At 36.3% G+C, this 20257-nt stretch overlaps 1 protein-coding gene across 1 annotated transcript; it reads right to left on the bottom strand.

Moving 5' to 3' along the window:
- Positions 1–277: 277 nt before the first annotated feature.
- On the bottom strand, positions 278–20226 carry LOC128677359 (phytanoyl-CoA dioxygenase, peroxisomal-like). Its single transcript, XM_053758131.1, has 5 exons — positions 19690–20226; positions 19087–19260; positions 18577–18744; positions 18102–18340; positions 278–527 (listed from the first exon to the last, which is right to left on the bottom strand). Exons 1-5 carry the CDS (start codon positions 19888–19890, stop codon positions 476–478), a joined length of 834 nt encoding a protein of 277 aa, XP_053614106.1. The 5' UTR covers positions 19891–20226; the 3' UTR covers positions 278–475.
- Positions 20227–20257: the final 31 nt, after the last annotated feature.

Here is a 20257-nt window from a genome sequence, read left to right as displayed (position 1 = left end):
TTTTGATGTAAGGAGGTGTCGATTACACGGGACGCAAGAAGACATTGTTTACTTTTGTGAAGTAACCTTTTTTTCATTTAATACACAATAGTGTATCGAATGAGTTTTAGCTATTTTTAGTGCTTATGTATATTGGCCCATCAGATGGAAGTTACGTTTGGGTATGAGTCATGTTTATATTCAACTAAGCATCAAATTAAATACCAAATTTTCATATTGAGACTACAATTTATTTTAACCTAATTATCAAGGATCATAAACTTTATCAACTCCAATGACATTTAGTTCAGACATAAATCAGTAAATGTTAAATTACATTATTCACCTATAAAAGTTAAGGAATGTAAAATGAATTTCCACATTATCGTGTGAATGCGACTGTCCATAATTCTCATTTCCTGCGGGCGAATGGCGGCGCGACTCGCAAAAAGGGTCATCAAGGCTTCTCTCGATCTCGAATCACCCTGCAGGTTCATTACCCACAATCGGCAAGCTCTAAGCACCAGGCAAAAGTAATTCGACAATTTCTGAAAAAAATATGGAAAAAGTGCGCGTAATATTTTTGCTTTCTAGCTGCGTGTGGTTCCCGTAGAAATATAACTACTTCATATTTTCAGATATCGTGGTCAAACAAGGCGCCTAAAGGATAAAAAACACTTTGGCAATTCGAAGGCAACAACAGCATTTTTACACAGGATTAACGTCAGGCAGGCTAACGCAGCCAAATGTTTAATATTTCAATGTTATTTTTCAGTCAAACCCTGGGCTTTGAAGTTACAGCTAAGAATGAAGCCGGGACCACACTCAGATAATATATCGAAGAGGCAGCCTCATTCCTTTGAAAATTTCGGGATTTTTTATAGTATACACAGACAAAAATAACAACTTAGACTGTTATTAGCAAATTAATGCCTAAAAATAAAATAAATTCTTCAATTTTAGTGAAAGCTTTAGTTTAATATTACTTCTAGAAATCTACATTAATCTTAATTAAAGTTTGTTCGTTCAGTTGTATGATTACCTTGGATTTTAGTTCCCATCTTACAATTTACGTCGTTAAGGAGCTTCCCCTTACGTAATCTAATTAAAATGACTAATTAATTAAACACTATAGTGCCATTGATTGGTCGTAAGCAGTTGATTAGTGAATTATTTATAGCATTCTGAGTGCCCCAGACGACTGTTTATATTATATACAGGTGGAATTAACACTATGCAGGGTATTTTTTTATTTACCGAACATATTACATGAAGTACAAAAACTTTCATAAAAAAAAGTGAGAGAAGAACGAAAAATTTCGATTTTCCACACGAAGTCCGATCAGCTGATCAGCCAATCAGCCAATTTATAATAGGGGGCAAAAATTTCTTTTTTGCAATTTTTTGACATCGAGGTTCTTTTGATATTGACTCAGTTTCATCATCCGTGTCTGCTCTCAAAAGTTATTCAGTGTATTAAAAATACCATGTATATACAATACCTATTGTGAGGCATATTGTACCGCTCTAGAATAGGATGACTCAATATCCTCCCGTAGATATCGTACAAGGCAACTAAGGGACATGGTTGTTCCTTATGTCTATGGAGCTGACGATCGGCAGGCGGCTTGTAAAATCACAGCAAAATCTTCAAAATGTTAAGGTTATTTTTTAGACTGACCCCGGGCTTCACGGCGTCACAGCACCAGATGATCGGAGATGAATAGAGAGAATGTAATACTGTTGCTGCTGTAATGGTACATCATGATTAATACACTTGATTCTTGAAAAATATAAAATCGTCATAATCTTAAAGAACAACAAATCAGAGGATAATATTTTCATCTCCCTAGATTGTGGTCACTGTGCGCCGCAAGCCGCTACATAACCCTCCACGGGCTTTATTCACTGAGAATTGATACTAACTTGGCCCTTTGTTTGCTTAGAATGATTCAGCACTACAGAGGTTCTTAAATAATAAACGACGGGTAAGGGAAACCCATTTCTTTATCTGTTTCGGCGATAGAATAATGTTAGTGACACTGTTTCATTATTTATTTATGTATATTGCGTTATAAATATTTATTTATTACAAAAAAAAAATCCGCCACAAGCTTCGTAATAAATATAATTCCAATTTATGCCTTATTTTTTTTATTTCATTGATAAATAGACAAATAAATAAATCAGGACAAATCACACAGATTGAGCTAGCCCGTAGAGTAGAAGTAAGTTTGAGACTTGTGTTACGGGATACTAACTCAACGATACTATATTTTATAACAAATACATATATAGATAAAAATCCAAGACCCGGGCCAATCAGAAAAATATCATTTTCCATCATGACCCGACCGGGGATCGAACCCGAGACGGTTCAGGGGCGAGCACTTTACCACTGCGCCACCGAGGTCGTCAAAAACAAGAGCGTAATATTTTGTAAAGTTATTTACACAAGTAGTGGTATATAGGTATGGTAATGATAAATTTAATGTTGATGACAATTTGTATTTGTATTGATTGTACAAGTACATGAAAACATTATTGCGATTTCAATTGCTATAAATTGGATATTCATATTAGTTATGTATATTTTCATTCGCCTTGGAAAATTATTTATTAATGTTATATACATATAAAGTGGTCTATGTACAGAGAAGATAAGAGAAAAATAATTACGAGGTGTTTTTATTGGAGTAATAGAAGTAAAAAAAATTTTTTTTCGTCTATCTGTCTTTGTGTTTGTTTGCGTATCACACAAAAACTACTGGATGGAATTTAATGTGGTTTTCACAAATGTATAACAGATAGTCTCACCTTAAAACCTGGTGAGGCTTTGTTGCGGTACGTTACTTCGAACCCGAGATATTTATTATAATTTATTATTCATTGTTTAGAAGGGAAATTCACGCGGGCGAAGCCGCGGGCAAAAAAAACTAGTAATCCATAAAGATCTAGAATCAACTTTTTCCTAAATTTTATTGCAGTAAAAGTGTAGTAAAATATAAGGATGAAGCTGAACTTCTGATCGGTGGCTTGTGTTGTGTAATCAACTAAATTGGAAAAATACGAGTACTTAGAAATTTTCCAATCGCAAATAACTCATTCATGGCCGAGTTTGAAATGTTAAGTGCCAATTTGTCTTTGAAATGTTTCATACAAATTTAATTGTAAGGGTTTTCAGAACCTACTGAAAGGTTACAGTGAATTTCTCAATTACAAAACGTCTGAAGTTTTTGATGTAAATTTGATTAGAAACTCATTGCGCGGTGATTATTTTTACAAACATTTTGTCCAATGTTTTGTTAAGTGTTCAAATGTACATTCAACCACGATTTATGATTTTAAAAAATCGAAATTTACACTAATGTATTATTATTTGTTTCAATAAAACGTAATGACAAAACCGTTTGTTTTTAATTCAAAGTGATAAATTACCTAGTGTAATTTATTTAAATATAATCTAAGACATTTAATTATGACAAAAAAATGCAAATTCGTTCGCACTGCTTGTTATAAATGCAAAGTTTGTGGGGATGTCTTTGTACATACTCGCTCTTACAAAATCTGCTCGCGTTATAACAAAATCTTGTTGTACAGTCAACAGCACATCAACCTACCCAAATTCATAGCAAACTCGCCGCTTTTACCGCGCCATAGAGGTTCATGCAGGGTAACTTGATGTGCTGCTGACTGTACATGTAAAAAATAAAGCCTGAGACACGTCATTGCTTATTTTGTTATCATCATAGACTTACACTAGAAGTTTATTTATCAACTAGCGACCGTGCCCGGCTTCGTACAAGGTCTATAAACCATCGGGAATAAATGGTCAAATAAGGGAAAACTATTTACATAAAAATCCGGTTATGTTTTAAAAGGAGAAAGCTTAGAAAGAGACAGACGTGGATAATAACTTTGTTTTATATAATTCTATGTAGTTCGATCAGAGATCATCACCCAGGAGCACATTTTTATGTTTGATATTAGAAGGGGCCAGACATTACTGAACACGCGGCGTCAAAGTGGTTCAATAATCTATTTTATTTAATTTCCTTGTATATAATCATCACTTTAGCTATGTGACAATTATAATACACGTCATAGTCGTATTCCTCATGGCTGAGGGTCGTGGTTGTTACGTGGAATGAAACAAACACAAGAACTTTCTTAGCATTATTAATGGAGTGGTTTGCCATTGCCTTCTCCATTTTACACACAAGTTAATAAGAATCAACCAGTGTGCAGGTTTCCTCACGATGTTATCCTTCACCGGAAGCAAGTGGTGGACGATGAAAACTACTATACATGAGTCAGATTGGTATACAAACTCATGTGGCACGAATAGGATTCGAACCTGGGACCTTTCGATCCACAGGCGCGCGTCTTAACCATTACACCACCACCGTTCTCTATACATTTTTACCGATACAATTTTTCCGAACATTGTTGATCCCGAAATTCTCTCCAATAAGGGACAATCTTCCCCGACTGTCGTCGCAATAACAAATTCGCAAGATTGTTTATAAAAGGTAATCTCCAACAAAAATGGTGGCGGTTTTCGTATTTTATCTGTGTATTCTAAACTGCGGCCCGGCGCGTGCCCGGAATAAATGTGGCCACAGAAAGGCCAGCTTTCGGAAAATCACATAAACATTTCCTAAGACCGTTTATTTTTAAGGTGTGTGATGCGAACTTTATATTTGCCTTTCTATTTGTTCAACGCGATAATGTCCTATACCTACCTCTTGATTAGGTAGGTTTTTTATCAGCACTCGATCACAGCAACATGTACTTAGTTTGTGGCTTTAGAGAAATTACTCCTAAATTTTACGTGAAAAATTTTAACTGTAAAGGTAAAATTTTTAAATAAATGGTTTAGATTTGAATTTGGTACTCAATATTTTTGCACGCGTCCTGACGCGAGTTTAACATTTTTTACCCATCACACAAAAAGTGCACAGCGCCGCTAAAGAAGTTTTCATTTAAAAAAAAACATTTTTTCTTTCATAACATAATGGACATAAATTATACAAAATATGTCCTCGGTAAATTTATTTTCCCCTATTATTGTATAATCAAATTGCCTGAAGTGATCCTTCATCTCATTTCCCCGCCATTTGGTAATACGTCTTATGTAATCAACATTCCCGGATCTTGCCGGGTCACTTTTGTCTTGCATAATCATAAGAAAATGCCATTCATCAAATGAATTCGGAGATGTTTTGAACAGTATTAATTATTTGGCGGAATTTGTTTACATCGGCGTATCATCAGAATTAATTTATTACTCTTGTTTTCACTGGAATTTTCCCGTTTCGTGAAACAGTGTCTCTCTCAATTCTGCATGTTTTCGGTTGCCTTTGAGGTTGTGTGTGAAGCCGAGCTTCACTTGCTTGACAAAGCTCAAGAGATCCGAAGTAATAAAAAATAATAATGAATTTGAATAACTTAAAGACTGGACTCAACTGAGCTCAAAACTTTGAATTTGGAAGCCGGGCTCATTAAAACAAATTGATTGGTTTAGAACAAATCGGCCTATAACGACTAGCCAATTAGACCCGAGTCTCGGACGAGTTGCTAAATGAGCTCGCATTTGTTAAGCCGAAGGTAGATTGTTTAATGTATGTAACTTGTAACAAATAGTGCAATGGTTTTTTTAAATTATAATTCGTATATTTGTGACAATGTTCTGAAAATAAACATTAACTCTCGTTCTTAACGAAGAACAATTCGTGCCAAGTCAACATTGCAAGCTTTCAGCACAATAGCTTTCATGCAAGTACCTTTCTCAGCTCGGAATACTAATGCACGCTCACGTCATAACAGGCTCTACGGTCGCTACGGCGTAGCATTCTCTACGAGCTACGAACTGGCCATTGTACGAGAATACAGTGAACAGTGATTTTTTTAATAAAGCGCGTGCTTCATTATTGTGTACCTACCATAAATGATCCCTATTTTCATTTTTTTTCTACTTTTTCACGAAAACATGTCACGTTGTGGAAACAGAGCGACGGCAAAAATACAAACTATACTATACCATCCTACTTGCTCCGCTAGCTCGGGGACCCCAGAGTGGATCTAGGCCTTCGAAACGAGACAACTCCATAGTTTTGTCCTGCGCTACGGTTCGCAAGCAGCTCCGATTCAAACAGATTAGCCTTCACATTGCCCTCCGCCAGACTCGCAACCAATACAATTTTCATAACGTAAAAATCCGTTTAAAAACAACACATGATCGATGTCGACATAAGCTATCGTGTTCAAAATTAATTGATATAAATGGCGCATGGAAAATATTTGCAGGTGAATTTGAAAAGAGTAGTATAAAGTAAAATAAGTAGTGCTTAGTTGCAAGGTTATAACAAAATGATTTTCCCATTTGGAGGCAAAGTTAGTAAAAAAGTTCAGACACTAGCTGGCGAATTCATTAATGTTAGTTTCTTCATGTTTATCATTCATCGTCTGCTATACGGACACATCATGCATCTGCTGCTATACGGTGATATTCATAAAAGTCACATCACATACCTTTATACCGGTTACACACTATCGTCCACGCGAATTCATGAACATTGCGTTGTTTGTATAAGTTCTTTAATTTGCTGCAATGAAAAACCAGCATTGTGTGCCGAATTCGCCAAGTTCACAATGGTGTAGAGGCGGTATTAGACTACATGAATAAAATGTTAAATCCTGGCTGAAAACAAATCTGAATAATATTAAAAAAAGCAAAATAATTATGAGAGAAGCCCGTGTTTGCAACACACACACACACACACTGTTGTGTTTTATGGAAAAAGCAATTGATATATATTTTAAGCACTATGTTACATGATTCTGTCTACAAATAAGTAGGACACAAGGGGAATAGTTCTATAAACTTTTCATTACTACCACTTCAAACTTCATACACTTGGTAACAAGAAATTTAAGTGGCGAGATTTCAATTAGCAAAGACAAAATCTTGCAAGGAAGCTTTTGTTTATTTTTTTTAAAACAAAAGTTCCTAAAAGAAAATTTGTGTCCAGACTCATTCAATCGTTCTAACTCACAATGTTTGTTTAGGTCACAGATTTAGGTCAAATTTCTTAAGCCGAATAACATTCACTTGACCCGTATTCTTAATCATTTTAAAAAAAATGTATAATTCATTTCGGCCAGTGATATCCTTCAGAATCACAAACTATTTGTTACTATTAAATCGTTTTATCTAAAAATCGATCACTATCGAATATGTTGAAGAAAGTATATAAAGGAGACCCGGCATTTAATTGGTCATCACCATCATCGGCGCTCGGCGCAATATGGTCAGTTCTTTCCACAATTCCCTTAGTCAATTGTCTGAATTAACCCGACTTAATTCGAAACTGATGTCATTACGATGATGTCTTAATGACACTAATTGATGGTGCGTGGGTGCTTAACCTAATTATGTACTCCAATTTCAGACGACCAAAAGAGAGGGGTTTTGTTCACAAAAATCTTCTTCTACAAACTTTCTACCCGTTTCATTCTACGTAATCATTTTTCTCCAGAGCTGGCAGATCTGGATCGTTGTTGGATCAATTCTATTTTCCGAGGTCTTTGTTTATCTTTTTTATCCATGTGAGTCGGGGTCTCCCACGTTTTCTCAGCATAAATATAGATTCCATAATTTTATTGATTTTATTAAGAAAACATGGGAAATTGGCCCGCTCGTATGGTAATAATTGGCGAACCTACAAACTGCATATATATCCTTTATCCAGTGTACGACAGATTCTGGATTGGCTGCATATGGATTCTGTATGCACCGGCCTTTACACTCGATGATACACTTTTCCATTTTTCTTGTGTTAAACCTTTTCATTAAATTAAAAACGTCAACGCTTTTCCTCTAGAAAAGAGAGATTATACTCACAATAAACGAGAAACAAAATATTTATTACTTGGAAGCAGCTGATCGCCTCTCTGATTTCGTTAACTGAGTCCTGAATGTTTTATAATGCGAAAACGTAGAAACGTACATTAGAAAGACTTCCTCAGTCCAGATATACAGGTCAACTGTAATGCTGATGTTCACGATACAGACCTAGCCTAGGGTGAGACTGTATCTTTTTCTACCGAAGTTTGATAAATAAATTTAATCTTATTCTATTTCCAGGCGTGATTCTATCATAAAACTTATAAGTATTTTGATTAAGGAGAAATAAAAATACATTTTTTTCTTTTGATCTTTTTCAGATAGAGACAGTGTTGGATGATTAATCTTAACGTTACACTAGTCACAAACTTATTTTACACTATATATTTTTTAGTCATCAAAGAAGACGGAGCCCAGGCTAACTGGCAGCGAATATGTGTTGACGACATAAAGCGAATATGTGTTGAAAGGCTGATGTTAATATAAAATGTATCCAACTTCAAATCATATTCTCAAATGTAGTCTACGAGTATAAGTAAAACATAGTGCTGCTCTCTATAGACGAGGTTTGTCGGATATTATATCGTAAAAATACCTATACATTTCTGTATGTGATAATTTTATGAGACCATCAATAAAATTGAGTTAGGTAGGTAGTTATTATTTTGCCACAGCTAGACGAGCAAACCTTTTTAAAATAAGGTCTTGTTAGCAAATTTGTATCTCGTGACCTAATTACGTAAATTAATAATAATACAGCCACGTCTTATGTGTCAAGTAGAAACTCACAGTACACGTCTACATAGTACAGCCATCTTCTCGAGATAAGTTGGTACTGACCTTAGTAAGAATATATCTCTTTCTTGTGTAAACGTTTTTCGGGTTGCTTCCTCAAATCCCTACTTGGGAATGCTATTGTTGCCTATCAGCCGCCTAGTCTGTGTGTTCCTTAATCGCCTCGTACGACATCCACGGGAGGATATGGAGTAGTCCTATTCTAGGGCACATTGTAAGCACATTGTTGGCACGCATATCCTCCTTTACGACATCAAGACCGCACTTTTAATTTGATATTGGAGGTACAATAAGTTGAAATTGACTTAATAAGTTGTTTATCGCTTCCTGCTCTATAGGTACCCAAAATACGAGACCTCTGAAACGCTTGGATTGCAAATAAATGTCAACCACTGCTCTCACCTACACTGTGTACTAAGTACCTATATGGTACGTAATTAGTGCACATCATTACGACTGCCTTCATTTGGTGCCACGAGACTCTTGCTACGTATATTTTGTCACTCTAATTAGGAGTGAACATGATACGAAAATGTGTATGTATATCTTTCTTAGGATGAATGACGGAAATGTGTGTATTTAGGGTTAGTCTACGTCTACAAAACTATATTATTAGCTTCATGGTCACAGCAAGTGGACCATTAGATTGGTTTATGGGATTTTGAAATACATATCTATTAAATAGATTTACCAACTTGTATAATTGAACGTGATTTGTAAACATTTTAAGTTGTGCAACAATTATCGTGACGTGGAACGAAATAAAAGCACAATTCCCTGACTATATCAGGTCGCTGGCAGATAAAGATCCTAAGCTTTCTTGAAAAGAAATGACCCAAACCCAATCGTCCAAAGCACATTATAAGTCCGCACTTACGTAATGAAACCTCTGTTTTCTCTAGAACAATCCGCACATTCCTGCAACACCAGGAAATTCTAATAATATTGAATGTTACTACCTTCAATACAAACATCCGTATGCCGTACATTGCGTGTTTTGTTTTGCGTCAACGCACAGGCCGCGTTAAAACTAAGCAATGTGCATCGCGCGACATTGAGCTAACATCATAACATAAAATTTTATAACTACCCGCCGTTTGTTTGTAGAAGCAATTCCGACGTCGACACCTGAACCGAACTGGTCCGGAACAGTCTAGAACTAACCACAAGTTTGTACTACACCCAAAGGAACTGAGGTTACTAGGGTTGCCAATAAAGCCATTGTTTTAAATTATATATTTTTTTAATAGACTAAGGCGACAAAAAAGCAAGTTGGTCAGAGGATAATTGCTGTCCAGCAAAAACTGCAATGCCAGGGTATCAGAAGCGTTGCTAGCCTTTCAAGAAATCGATGACTCGTTTCTCGTTACCTAAATAATTTTGTGACTTTTTTTACTTTTTTCTATAATCTGTGGGTGTGCTGTCGCACGCTATATGATTACGCACATTATAACAAACGAATTATAATTAGTTTCGAATGTAAATGTATGTGTATATATGAGAGAGCTTCTTATGTAAGGTCAGGAAATAAAAACGGCTACAAAATTACGCTTCCATAGTATTTTTAATAAGTAAATTTACGTGCTTTGATCTCAATATAAATTACCCTTAATTAGATTAAGATAGTAATTATATACATATATCTCGTCGTTTTAATACTATTTAATTTATTATAGTTTTAATGTAAATCTTTACAATCTTAAAATTATTTTAAGATTGTAAAGATTTACATTAAAACTGTAGCAGTTGTAATTAATTCCCAACGTGTGGTAACCCTGTCCAATAGAAACTTGGAGTTCCCGCCGCTCCCCAATTATCTTACAAGTTATTTGACGTTTTAATAGAATCTCTATGTCATTGCAATCGCAAGACCGAGATAAAGTGAAGATATATTATCACCTGGAGCTTTAGTTCGAACTTGGGAAGTGTGGTGTAATTTCCATTAATACGAAGCCAATTTCTAGCAGTGTTGTCTTTTCAATCTGACACTTCTACCCACAAAATTTACTGGCTAAGTGACAGTGAAGTTGCTATTGGCATCCTCAGAGCTCAGAGTGCCAAGTCTTCCTCAGAGTTCTTCTTAACAGCTCTCCATGAAGTTGCTTCAGCAGAAAAATTTCAAAGTTTTGTGTCACTCACTGATGACAACACTAAATTCATTTGTATTTTACAATGACTTCTCAGTAAGAATAGGCTTACTTTTGACTATTTCACATTTATAATTTGTGTCCATGTAGGTAAGTCATAATTAACGATCTAGACGCTGAAAGACTAGAGAAACGACGCATCAAGCTAACAAAATACTTGGCGAACTAGAAGGACGGCCTATGTCTGTGGCTTGTGAGACACTAGGTAGGCACTTGCTAAAGTTACTTAGATCATAAATAAAAGTAAAATGGCGTAGTTCGTTCATTACCTCCGAACGCCGGCTGCCGTTTGCATATCATTGACTTTGTTTATTCTGTGTTAGAACCTTCGCAAAACCCACGAATTTATTATCAAGGTTTATATACATACAAACTCACTTACATATGATCGACTATTTCACCGTTGCGAGGCGCTCAGTATAATGGACTTCTTATACTTCTTTTATATGAAACTTGGTCACTGAATAAAGAAATTTCATTCATACTTTCACTTGCGTTATAGTTCCATCGTTCGTTAGAATGCGATAATCCGATTATGATCCCAAGTAACAGGTACAGCTAGCCAATCGTAGTGCGCCATTGTGCCGCATCGACAACCACACCGCAATGTGATCGGTTCGCTGCGTCTCAATTCGAATCGACTCGATAGTGAGAAATGAAATGCAAACCGTCACTTCGACCTCTGTTATAACCGCATTCTAAACGCGTTGATTGCGTGGTCTCAAATGACTGCTCAATGTGTGGAATAGTGTACACGTGTACACTGTTTATATATAAATGCAAATATATGGAAGCACGTGTATGTTATTACAGAAATAAACTCTCTTAATTCGAGGGTCTTTACACAACCTTTACATATAATAATGCTCTATTATACGTACGCATACATGAATCTAATAATATGCGAGCACTAATAAACGTATCTAGTCTGGCACCATGTTTATTGATCATTCACCTTCCATTTTTAGATGGTATTTACTAAAACTTGGACTTATGATAGGTATTGGGAACACAGGGTCCTGAGACCTGTTTCACTTCTTATACTCTCTTCTACTTTCAATTAATTAATCAATCGTCAATATATAAAATTCTCCGCAACTGAAAGACTCCGCAAGCAAAAGCTAGCGAGAAATTAAACCTTAGAATTATATTTTCCTTTAAACATACATAAAAAGAAACTGACTGATTAGTTACTAATTACTTTGCTAGTGTGTATGCGACTACATGTCACTAGATGACGATAGGTTGTCGTAAAACTCTTGAATAAAAGCTGACATCAGTGATTGCCATCATTGGTGTCAGTATCAATAACACGCTCAAAAAGAAAGCAAAAGTAAAGAAACTTGATATTCCAGTCGTTCCCCGTATGGTCCAGAAGCTATCCCATCGCTCATGTAAACCGCAACACGTCAGAACATGTCCGATTCTCACATCGCGGTAATTGAATCGCGAACCATTTGTTTCCTTTGAAGATATTGTTTATTTCTTCTATATATTGTAATAAATAGATTGTCAGTTGGTTCAACTGCTTATTTTTTGATCGAGTGTATTACTGCTAACATAACTGGTGTTCTTCTTGACCCTCGCTTGTACCTCAATATATCTGCGCCTCGTAGTACGATTGTGGATTGTCACTTCGTCCGAATTGGCTACTTTCACTTCAGATGCTAACACAACTGCACAAAATATCAGGTAAGGAGACCTTGCATCGGATACGATTTTCCCAACTAACGTCAACTTCGTATAGTTGCTGAACAAGTATAGGTACTTATAAAGAAATATAAATTTATTTTTTATTCAAAATATGGAAGTGCTTGTCGAGTCAAAAAACATTTTGTTTGGGCATTTGAGTTTCTAGAATTATCGCACTTTTTTATTTTCGGTCAACGGTAAATTACTTAATGTCTTGCTGACACGAACTTTTATTGTCATCTTACCTAAGTAGGTAGAGGTACCTACTTGTTAGGTACCTACTTGTAATCTGGCTGCCTGCAATAAATGCATTACCTAAAATAGATTTCACTGCAGTTGTAGATTCGTTAAATATTCGACCAACATAAAGTGCGAGGCATTGGCGTTCATGCCATGTCTATTTATGTAAAGTCTGTGTGATATTTGGCAGCAACGTAATTTCAAACTTGAATCACATATCATAAGGTTTAAATTTATGTAACTTTTTTATCGGAAGTTAGAAATCGGAAATCGGGCCATTCGATTTTGATTTATACTCGATACAAGTCAAGCAAGCGCTGCTGAGAGGAACTCGTTACTTCAATATATAAAAAGTGTATAATTTATGATTCTACTTATTTTGGATTAGTTTATGGTTCATTACACTTGTACTGTGAATTTCGTTAGAAAATCTGATAACATGCAGCAAAGGATATTGTAAGTTATTTATTCAACTTCGTGAACAGATCCTGGGTGATGTTACCCAGATGCACAAAGATTTTGTTTTATTTTTAATATGAACTGTCGGCTTTCGATAAATAAATATATATATAAATAAATAAATATATATATTAGGACAAATAACACAGATTGAGCTAGCCCCAAAGTAAGTTCGAGACTTGTGTTATGGGATACTAACTCAACGATACTATATTTTATAACAAATACATATATAGATAAATATCCAAGACCCGGATCAATCAGAAAAAGATCATTTTCCATCATGACCGGACCGGGGATCGAACCCAGGACCTCTCGGTTCAGTGGCAAGAACTTTACCACTGCGCCACCGAGGTCGTCATAGCAGATGGAGTGCTGTCGATAGGGGATGACAACAACTGGCGAGGAATATACTGTTAGGAAAAAGTGAGAAAAAATACTTCTTAGATGGTTATATATGGTTAAAACATGGACTAATGGAGCCAGATAATATCTAGTCTGGCTATGCCGCTACCGCCTGACCCTGACAGAAGTGGCAAACCTGACACATGTTGGCTTGGTGTCGTCAAGGATGATACGCGTGCCAATGGTCTGACAACTAGGGACGCCGACGCCCACGCGAATTGGAGATGAAAAGTAGCAAAACGGACACCGAGCTCCGAGATTCAACGACTAGTGAAAGAGAGAAATAATGTGAGAGAGAGATAGCTTACAATGGAACAGATAACAGATACATTCATATGAAATCGGCTTTTTTTTTTTTCTATTTCATGACAAAGATCTAATGATAATTGCAGCGTAAGAAAACACATACTTAAGTTGTCACACAAGTAATTCTATAAAGGAGCTCATGTTCTAGGCAAAAACATGTATCTCGGAACTGACTCTCACACCGAAGACGTAAAATCGCTGCTGCACACCTTCTAAAGAAACCTCCATCTGCTTAAGTAGATTACTATTATAATACTGTTTGTAAATTCGGTTTTCTATAAAAAACTTTATTTTGGATAATAAAAAATTAAACCTTCAAGTTTTTGACTTCACTCTCTATGGCAATGTTGCCTCTCGAATTTTTCCACGGGATATGGAATGGTCATATTCTAGGTCACACACCAACGATGATGAATCTGACGTGCAAATTCAAAGTTGTTCACCTGTTAGGTGTGATAGCCGGCCACACTCACGTTGTCACGTGACAAACGACTTGTGTCGCGCCCTCAGCTAATTGCAAGACGCGGGACGTCACAAGCCACGAGAAATGGGACGAGCTACGGACGGAAAAGATGGCGGATTACGAGGGCGAGTGAATTAGCACACAATATCCGGGAGGCTCCGGCATCAAGGATCAAAACGTTAGCAAACATACATGTCTATTTCCTGTACAATTGTGCCTAAAAGTTAAAATCATTTCACCAAACGAATTTCATTCAACCACAACGAAAATGTATTCAAGTTAGGTAAAATATATTAATTTCAATGAAATAAAATAACTGCGAAACAGCTTTTGGTATTAGGCTATAGACCGCAGTATTTGTCTGGTCTTATTCTTACCATAACATTGATCTCAAAAGAGTTGAGAAAAAAAGAGAAAAAACGCCTTATAAATCGTCAATTTAAACGTGCGTAAGCCAGTGTTGGCGTTCTATCACGCTCCTTGTTTCTCATTATAGCTCAGACTCCTCGCTGATAATCCAGCTTAGCACCGACGCTGGTTCTGCGACGCTTTCGAACCGGGGCGTAAACTTCGCAGGGGCGCTCTTATGAAAGTAACAAAATGCATAGATCGTTAATTATACAATCCAAAGTATTAACTGGTGTAACGTTGGTGAGAGAATCCCTAAAGAGCTACAATGCAACTAGAGAAGATAACAAAAGAATTGTCATACAAGGCTGTCAAATAAATAGTTCAAAATAAAAACTGAGAATTTTTAATAACTAATCTTCCCTTTTTTTCGCTATTGAATAAATTGAAAAGCCATTTGTGCCACATATATTTGAATTAATATAATTCTCAGGTTGTCAAAGAACTCTGTCTTACTATAATCAACGAAAAAATCATCTTCGCATGTTGTTGTAACAGTCCAAAGTTGAAGACAATGGAATAAATAATACTCATATGACATTATCGCCCCCTGAAATTGTATCTCGGGGCAGATCCCCTTATTTGCCCCGTCTCGATCCGGGGCCCTGAAACGAGTGGAGCCTTTACCCGACAATTTTTTGAAGAGCCTTGTTAGATGAGTGCGTTTGTTTGTCTTATATTTTCTTAATAAATTCAGACTTGTTTAGCGAGTGTCGGATTAATTTACCGTCTTCAGAGTTTTAAGCCGCTTTGAGTATAAGGATTCTTTAAGACATAGATATTTATTATTTTGATAGCTCTCTCTTATCGTTTTCCGGGTTTCTTCCGTCGCCATTGAGCGTCGGAGCCTAGAGTCCGCTAGACCACTGGCACGTAGGCAGGTGTGAAGGACGAAAAGTAAGAAATCAAAGCAGTACCTAATATCATCCCTGACGACATCAAGCCATTATGAGTATTAGACTCTCAAAATAGTAAATTATTAGTATAACGAAACCCAACCCTTAATCGTAACATTTTTAACTGACTTTTATAAATGGTGGAGGTTCACAAATCGCCGCGAACTCGTAGAGATCTCAACCAGCACGACAAGACAGATAGTTTCGGAGACCGGAAGATGCCGAAAATTGCCGAACGCCAAAGTTCGAATGTTCTCTTCCGATATATTACAAATGGGTCGAGCATGAATATTGGCGGGATTCACTGACAAATGCCCGCCATAACGGGAATATATGCAAAGTACCCTCGAATCGCGGGACGGCGGCGCTTGCGCCAAGAACTCTAAATAATGTCTATAATATTTTTAAGCTGTGAATGAATATCCATATTACGAATTATTATAGAAAGAAAATAAAAGAAAAAAATTGCAAAAAACATGAATCATACAAATTGGTGTCAAATGAAAAAGCTAAGCCTACATGTTTTACCGACTGTGGGGGGTGCGCATAAATCAATAAATGAGAAACGTGCTACTCCTACAAAAATGTGATAATTAATTATTTTTAAACCTAACAATTTTTAGACCATACGCCTTCAATGTAATGTTTTTATATCTGTTCCATACGCCTACAACTAATTATTTTTAGACCGATTAGTCTTACGACTGTCAAATACACGCTCAGGCATTCAGTGGGGGCGCCACCTACGCTTCAAAATAGAAATTTTAATAAATTTATGTCATTTCCTTCTTCGCTCCAACTTACAGTAAAATTTTACAAACTTTTATTTAGTTTGACCTGTCTCCGATGGTCGCATATATGTCTGTAATCAAATATTGCAAGATTTGTCTTACTTCCATTTGTCCTACAGAGTTGAAAATTCTCACGTCGCTTCAGTTTCTATGCATTATTATGATAAGCATGACTAGATTGTGCACCCAGGCTCGGCTCCCAACGAGGTTACTCCCCAACGGTTTACAGCACGATCACGAGTTTTTGGTCAGGCGTTAAATAATGTTCCGTGTTGAAGATAAATGCTATTTTTTCATTGTTTGGTGCATCTAATAATACTACTCGTATTCAACTTCAAACGGATTTATAACAAATACTTATATAAAAACATGATATAAATTACGGCTGCTAAATCACGGCTGTTTTTGTTCACGGGAACAGTACTTTCTTCCAAAGTGTCATTCATCCTGGACTATAATCACTCCATGATAGTAACGATTCCATTTACTGGTTGAGTGAAGTGAGGTCACGAACAAATGAACTCACTTCAATATTTCTAAAGTCAATTAAGTAGTGTCTAGATTAAATACAAAGCTATTATTATATAAATATAAATCATATTATTCTTTTATCTATGATATAAATACATATTTAATAAAAACCGTTATCTGAACAAATGTTTCTGTTTCGACTTCGGGTATCAAAATATTGACATAAAGATGAGTTACGTAATTCCGTCATGACACTAGCGATATAATGGAATATTTATATTAAATGTTATGTACGCAAACATATGATAACTATCTAAATTATATAACTATATACTATTGGGATATTGGGAGCAGTTATTTTTCCGAGATGATACTCTCCGGTAAGTCCTTCTCCGTTCTCCGAAATGGACGCGAAATTTCAAGAAGATTGCATGAGTAGATAAAACATTAAGTGGTAACAAACAAAAAAGCTTACTTTCGTACTTATAATGTTAGTTAGGATTAGGATAGGATGGCTATGATTAGGGTAACGTGTTGAGTGTGCGGTAAGATTTATCAACAAAAAGACTGGTAAACAAACTTTCACGAATCTAGATCCTAGTTTCAAAGAAACGGCTACTAATCTTCTTGAAATTTAGCATAGGTACCTACAAACATAATTTTCACACCGGAAAAGAAATTTGGCTGTAGCCTATAAATATAATTACTTGCGTTCGCGTTGAGAGTGATCAGGGACATAAATTTGAACTTTACCATAATGGCTATTTCACATAAATTTGGCTTTTTCAAACTACCGTTTTTCACGAAAACTACAGTTTTGAAAATTCTACTTTGCCAAATAACTATAATAGAATATGTTTTATTTCTATCTCCTCTTGTCACCGTTTTATTGTCCCATTTAGATTATGACCTCTCTGGTTTTGAGGCAGAGTAATTCTGTTAGTCGTTAAATCATACATATCCTATCCTGGGAACCGTAATTTACGTGGGATTACATGACAATTGAAATCAAAAACCAGTTTTAATATTGAAACTGAAAACCTACAACATAACAAAAATAAACATATAATATATTCCATTAAACAAATTATATTATCGTCATTAGATAGCTGTTACACTGAGAGTCCAGACTTGTCAAACCTGTTGGCGATGCTGGCATCCCTGTCGATATTGCGGCCGCGCAGCAGCCAGCCCTGGCCGGGCCGCGCCGGCTGCGCCCCGAGCGGCGAGTCCTGGGCGTCGGCCAGCTGCGCCAGCAGCATCCGACGGCGATTGCTCGAGTTGTTCACGGAGCTGCCGTGCACCAGTAAATAAGAGAAAACCACCACATCTCCCCTTTCTGCGATCACGGGCGTCGCCTTTTCTAGGGGGAATTTTGTCTGAAAATGTATATAGAAATTTTTTATATCGTGTCGTATCCTTATATCGTAAACTGAACTGAATTGGTCCGCTCGATTCTCATACATTTTATTTGGTTATTTATGATTTATATCTATATTTTTTAAATCACTTATTACCATCAAAGACTTTCGGTAAAAATATAATAGGCGGACCCACCGAACTCAGCCTAGAGATCTGATTCCGAAATTCTATGATTTTAACCAAGATTCTCTACCTGGTCAACGAAATGGAATTCCCCCTCCTTGGCTCCAAAGTCTTCCAAAGGCCCCAGCTTGTGAGAGCCTGGGTACACGAACAACCCCCCATTGTCCGGATTAGCTGCATCTAGGTGCAGAAACGCTGCGACCATGGAGTCATTCTTATACGGAAAATAATGATAGTCCTGCAATGAGACATTATCCGTCCATTAGACAAGTACCTAGTAAGATATTCGTACAGGAGCTCGATGGTGTAGAGGATCACGCGCTCTGCGAGCGATAGCGAGGCTAAGCCACTCTCAATGGTCAGTCATTGTAAGGGTGACGAATTAAGTTTATCTCTAGCTCCTCGATAATGATGATGCTTCTTTATTTAGTCAATTACATGAAAGTGTCTTTGTTACTTCTTTAATGTCATTGGATTGAGGTGATTTTTGGTGTGTAGGTATATAGTAGTGACAGTAAGCCACGGGTGAAGCCACGCACAACGTCTAGTTATACATATTGATTGATAAAAATATAGATACCTGGTGCATCGGATAGGCAGCCCCTTTTTCGGGCGGCTTGTAATGCGCCTTAGTGTGATGCAGTACTATGTTCTTCGTTTCCATAATATCTTCCAAGGCGTCCAGAAGGCTCTTGTTGAACAAAAACTCCCCAAACAATGCACTATGGTATTGTAAGTTATGGATGCCTTTTACCTGCAATCAAAATTACTTTATCAAAATCGGTTAATTTGTGAAAATGATAACACCCTACTGGTATTTCCACCAACAACTACTGCTACTGCAGTTCTGTTAACTGCCGACCAAACTACGATTACCAGAAGGTTACGATGAAGGTCTTCACTACACTGATCATATTTCGATCAGATTCCGAATCGAATCAGAAATGTAATCAGAAAATGAGGTCGGCACATAACTAAATGAGAAGATGGTATTCCGTGCAAAAGAATATAGAAGACTCACACTAGACAGAGGCGAACTGAATTAAAGTGAAAAATATAAGTTGTAATGCTTTAACAAAATGGTTAGAGTAATAAAGACTATTTTATTTCTTTTATAACCTGATTCACTGAGTCGACGCCACAAAATAAATTGCAGTAATAAATAATGAAGAAGGTTACTGACCGTAAACGCACTGTCGCTCTTCCTGTCATTGGCGTCGCTTCCCACCCAGGAGCTCTCCATCTTCTCCTGGTTCTTCCTTTGGAACAGTTCGTCATATTCCTCCGATATCCGGTCTAACTCTTCATCGCACACCAAGTTCTTCAGAAGGATGTAACCATTCTTCTTATAAAACTCCTTCTGTTCCTTCGTCAACCGCACCATTTTATGTAGCTAGATTATTAAATTTGCACTATATGTAGCCAATATAGAAGATAATAAATAATAAACTGAATTTTATGTCATTAAATATATAAATTCAGTAAGTAAATAAATTATTTACTTTTCGAGTAAAAATTTAATTGGATCAATATTACGAATATTACATATTTATTTCATTAGTACAAATACACATCTCAACTGTATTTGAAGACGAAGAATACTCGACTTAAGATGTCAAGTTTTGTTCAGTTTTATCATTTATGTTTGTGCACGAAAGGTCAAGTCAAGGTTTTTGATATGAAGATTCCATGGAATTAGTATTTATTAGTTGTACGAAGTACTTACTCAATCCATGGAAGAAAATATCAAC

The sequence above is a fragment of the Plodia interpunctella genome, chromosome 17, assembly GCF_027563975.2.
Source record: "Plodia interpunctella isolate USDA-ARS_2022_Savannah chromosome 17, ilPloInte3.2, whole genome shotgun sequence".
Lineage (NCBI taxonomy): Eukaryota > Metazoa > Arthropoda > Insecta > Lepidoptera > Pyralidae > Plodia > Plodia interpunctella.
This window is presented reverse-complemented; position numbering and strand designations above follow the sequence as displayed.

What these genes read in the sequence shown, in the direction of transcription:
- LOC128677359 (XM_053758131.1), bottom strand. Translation starts at nt 19,890, where the DNA reads ATGGTGCGGTTGACGAAGGAACAGAAGGAGTTTTATAAGAAGAATGGT. An exon ending in AGAGCGACAGTGCGTTTACG is followed by an intron (nt 19,261 to 19,689) that starts GTCAGTAACCTT and finishes TTTTGATTGCAG; the next exon opens with GTAAAAGGCATCCATAACTT. An exon ending in CTGCCTATCCGATGCACCAG is followed by an intron (nt 18,745 to 19,086) that starts GTATCTATATTT and finishes GTCTCATTGCAG; the next exon opens with GACTATCATTATTTTCCGTA.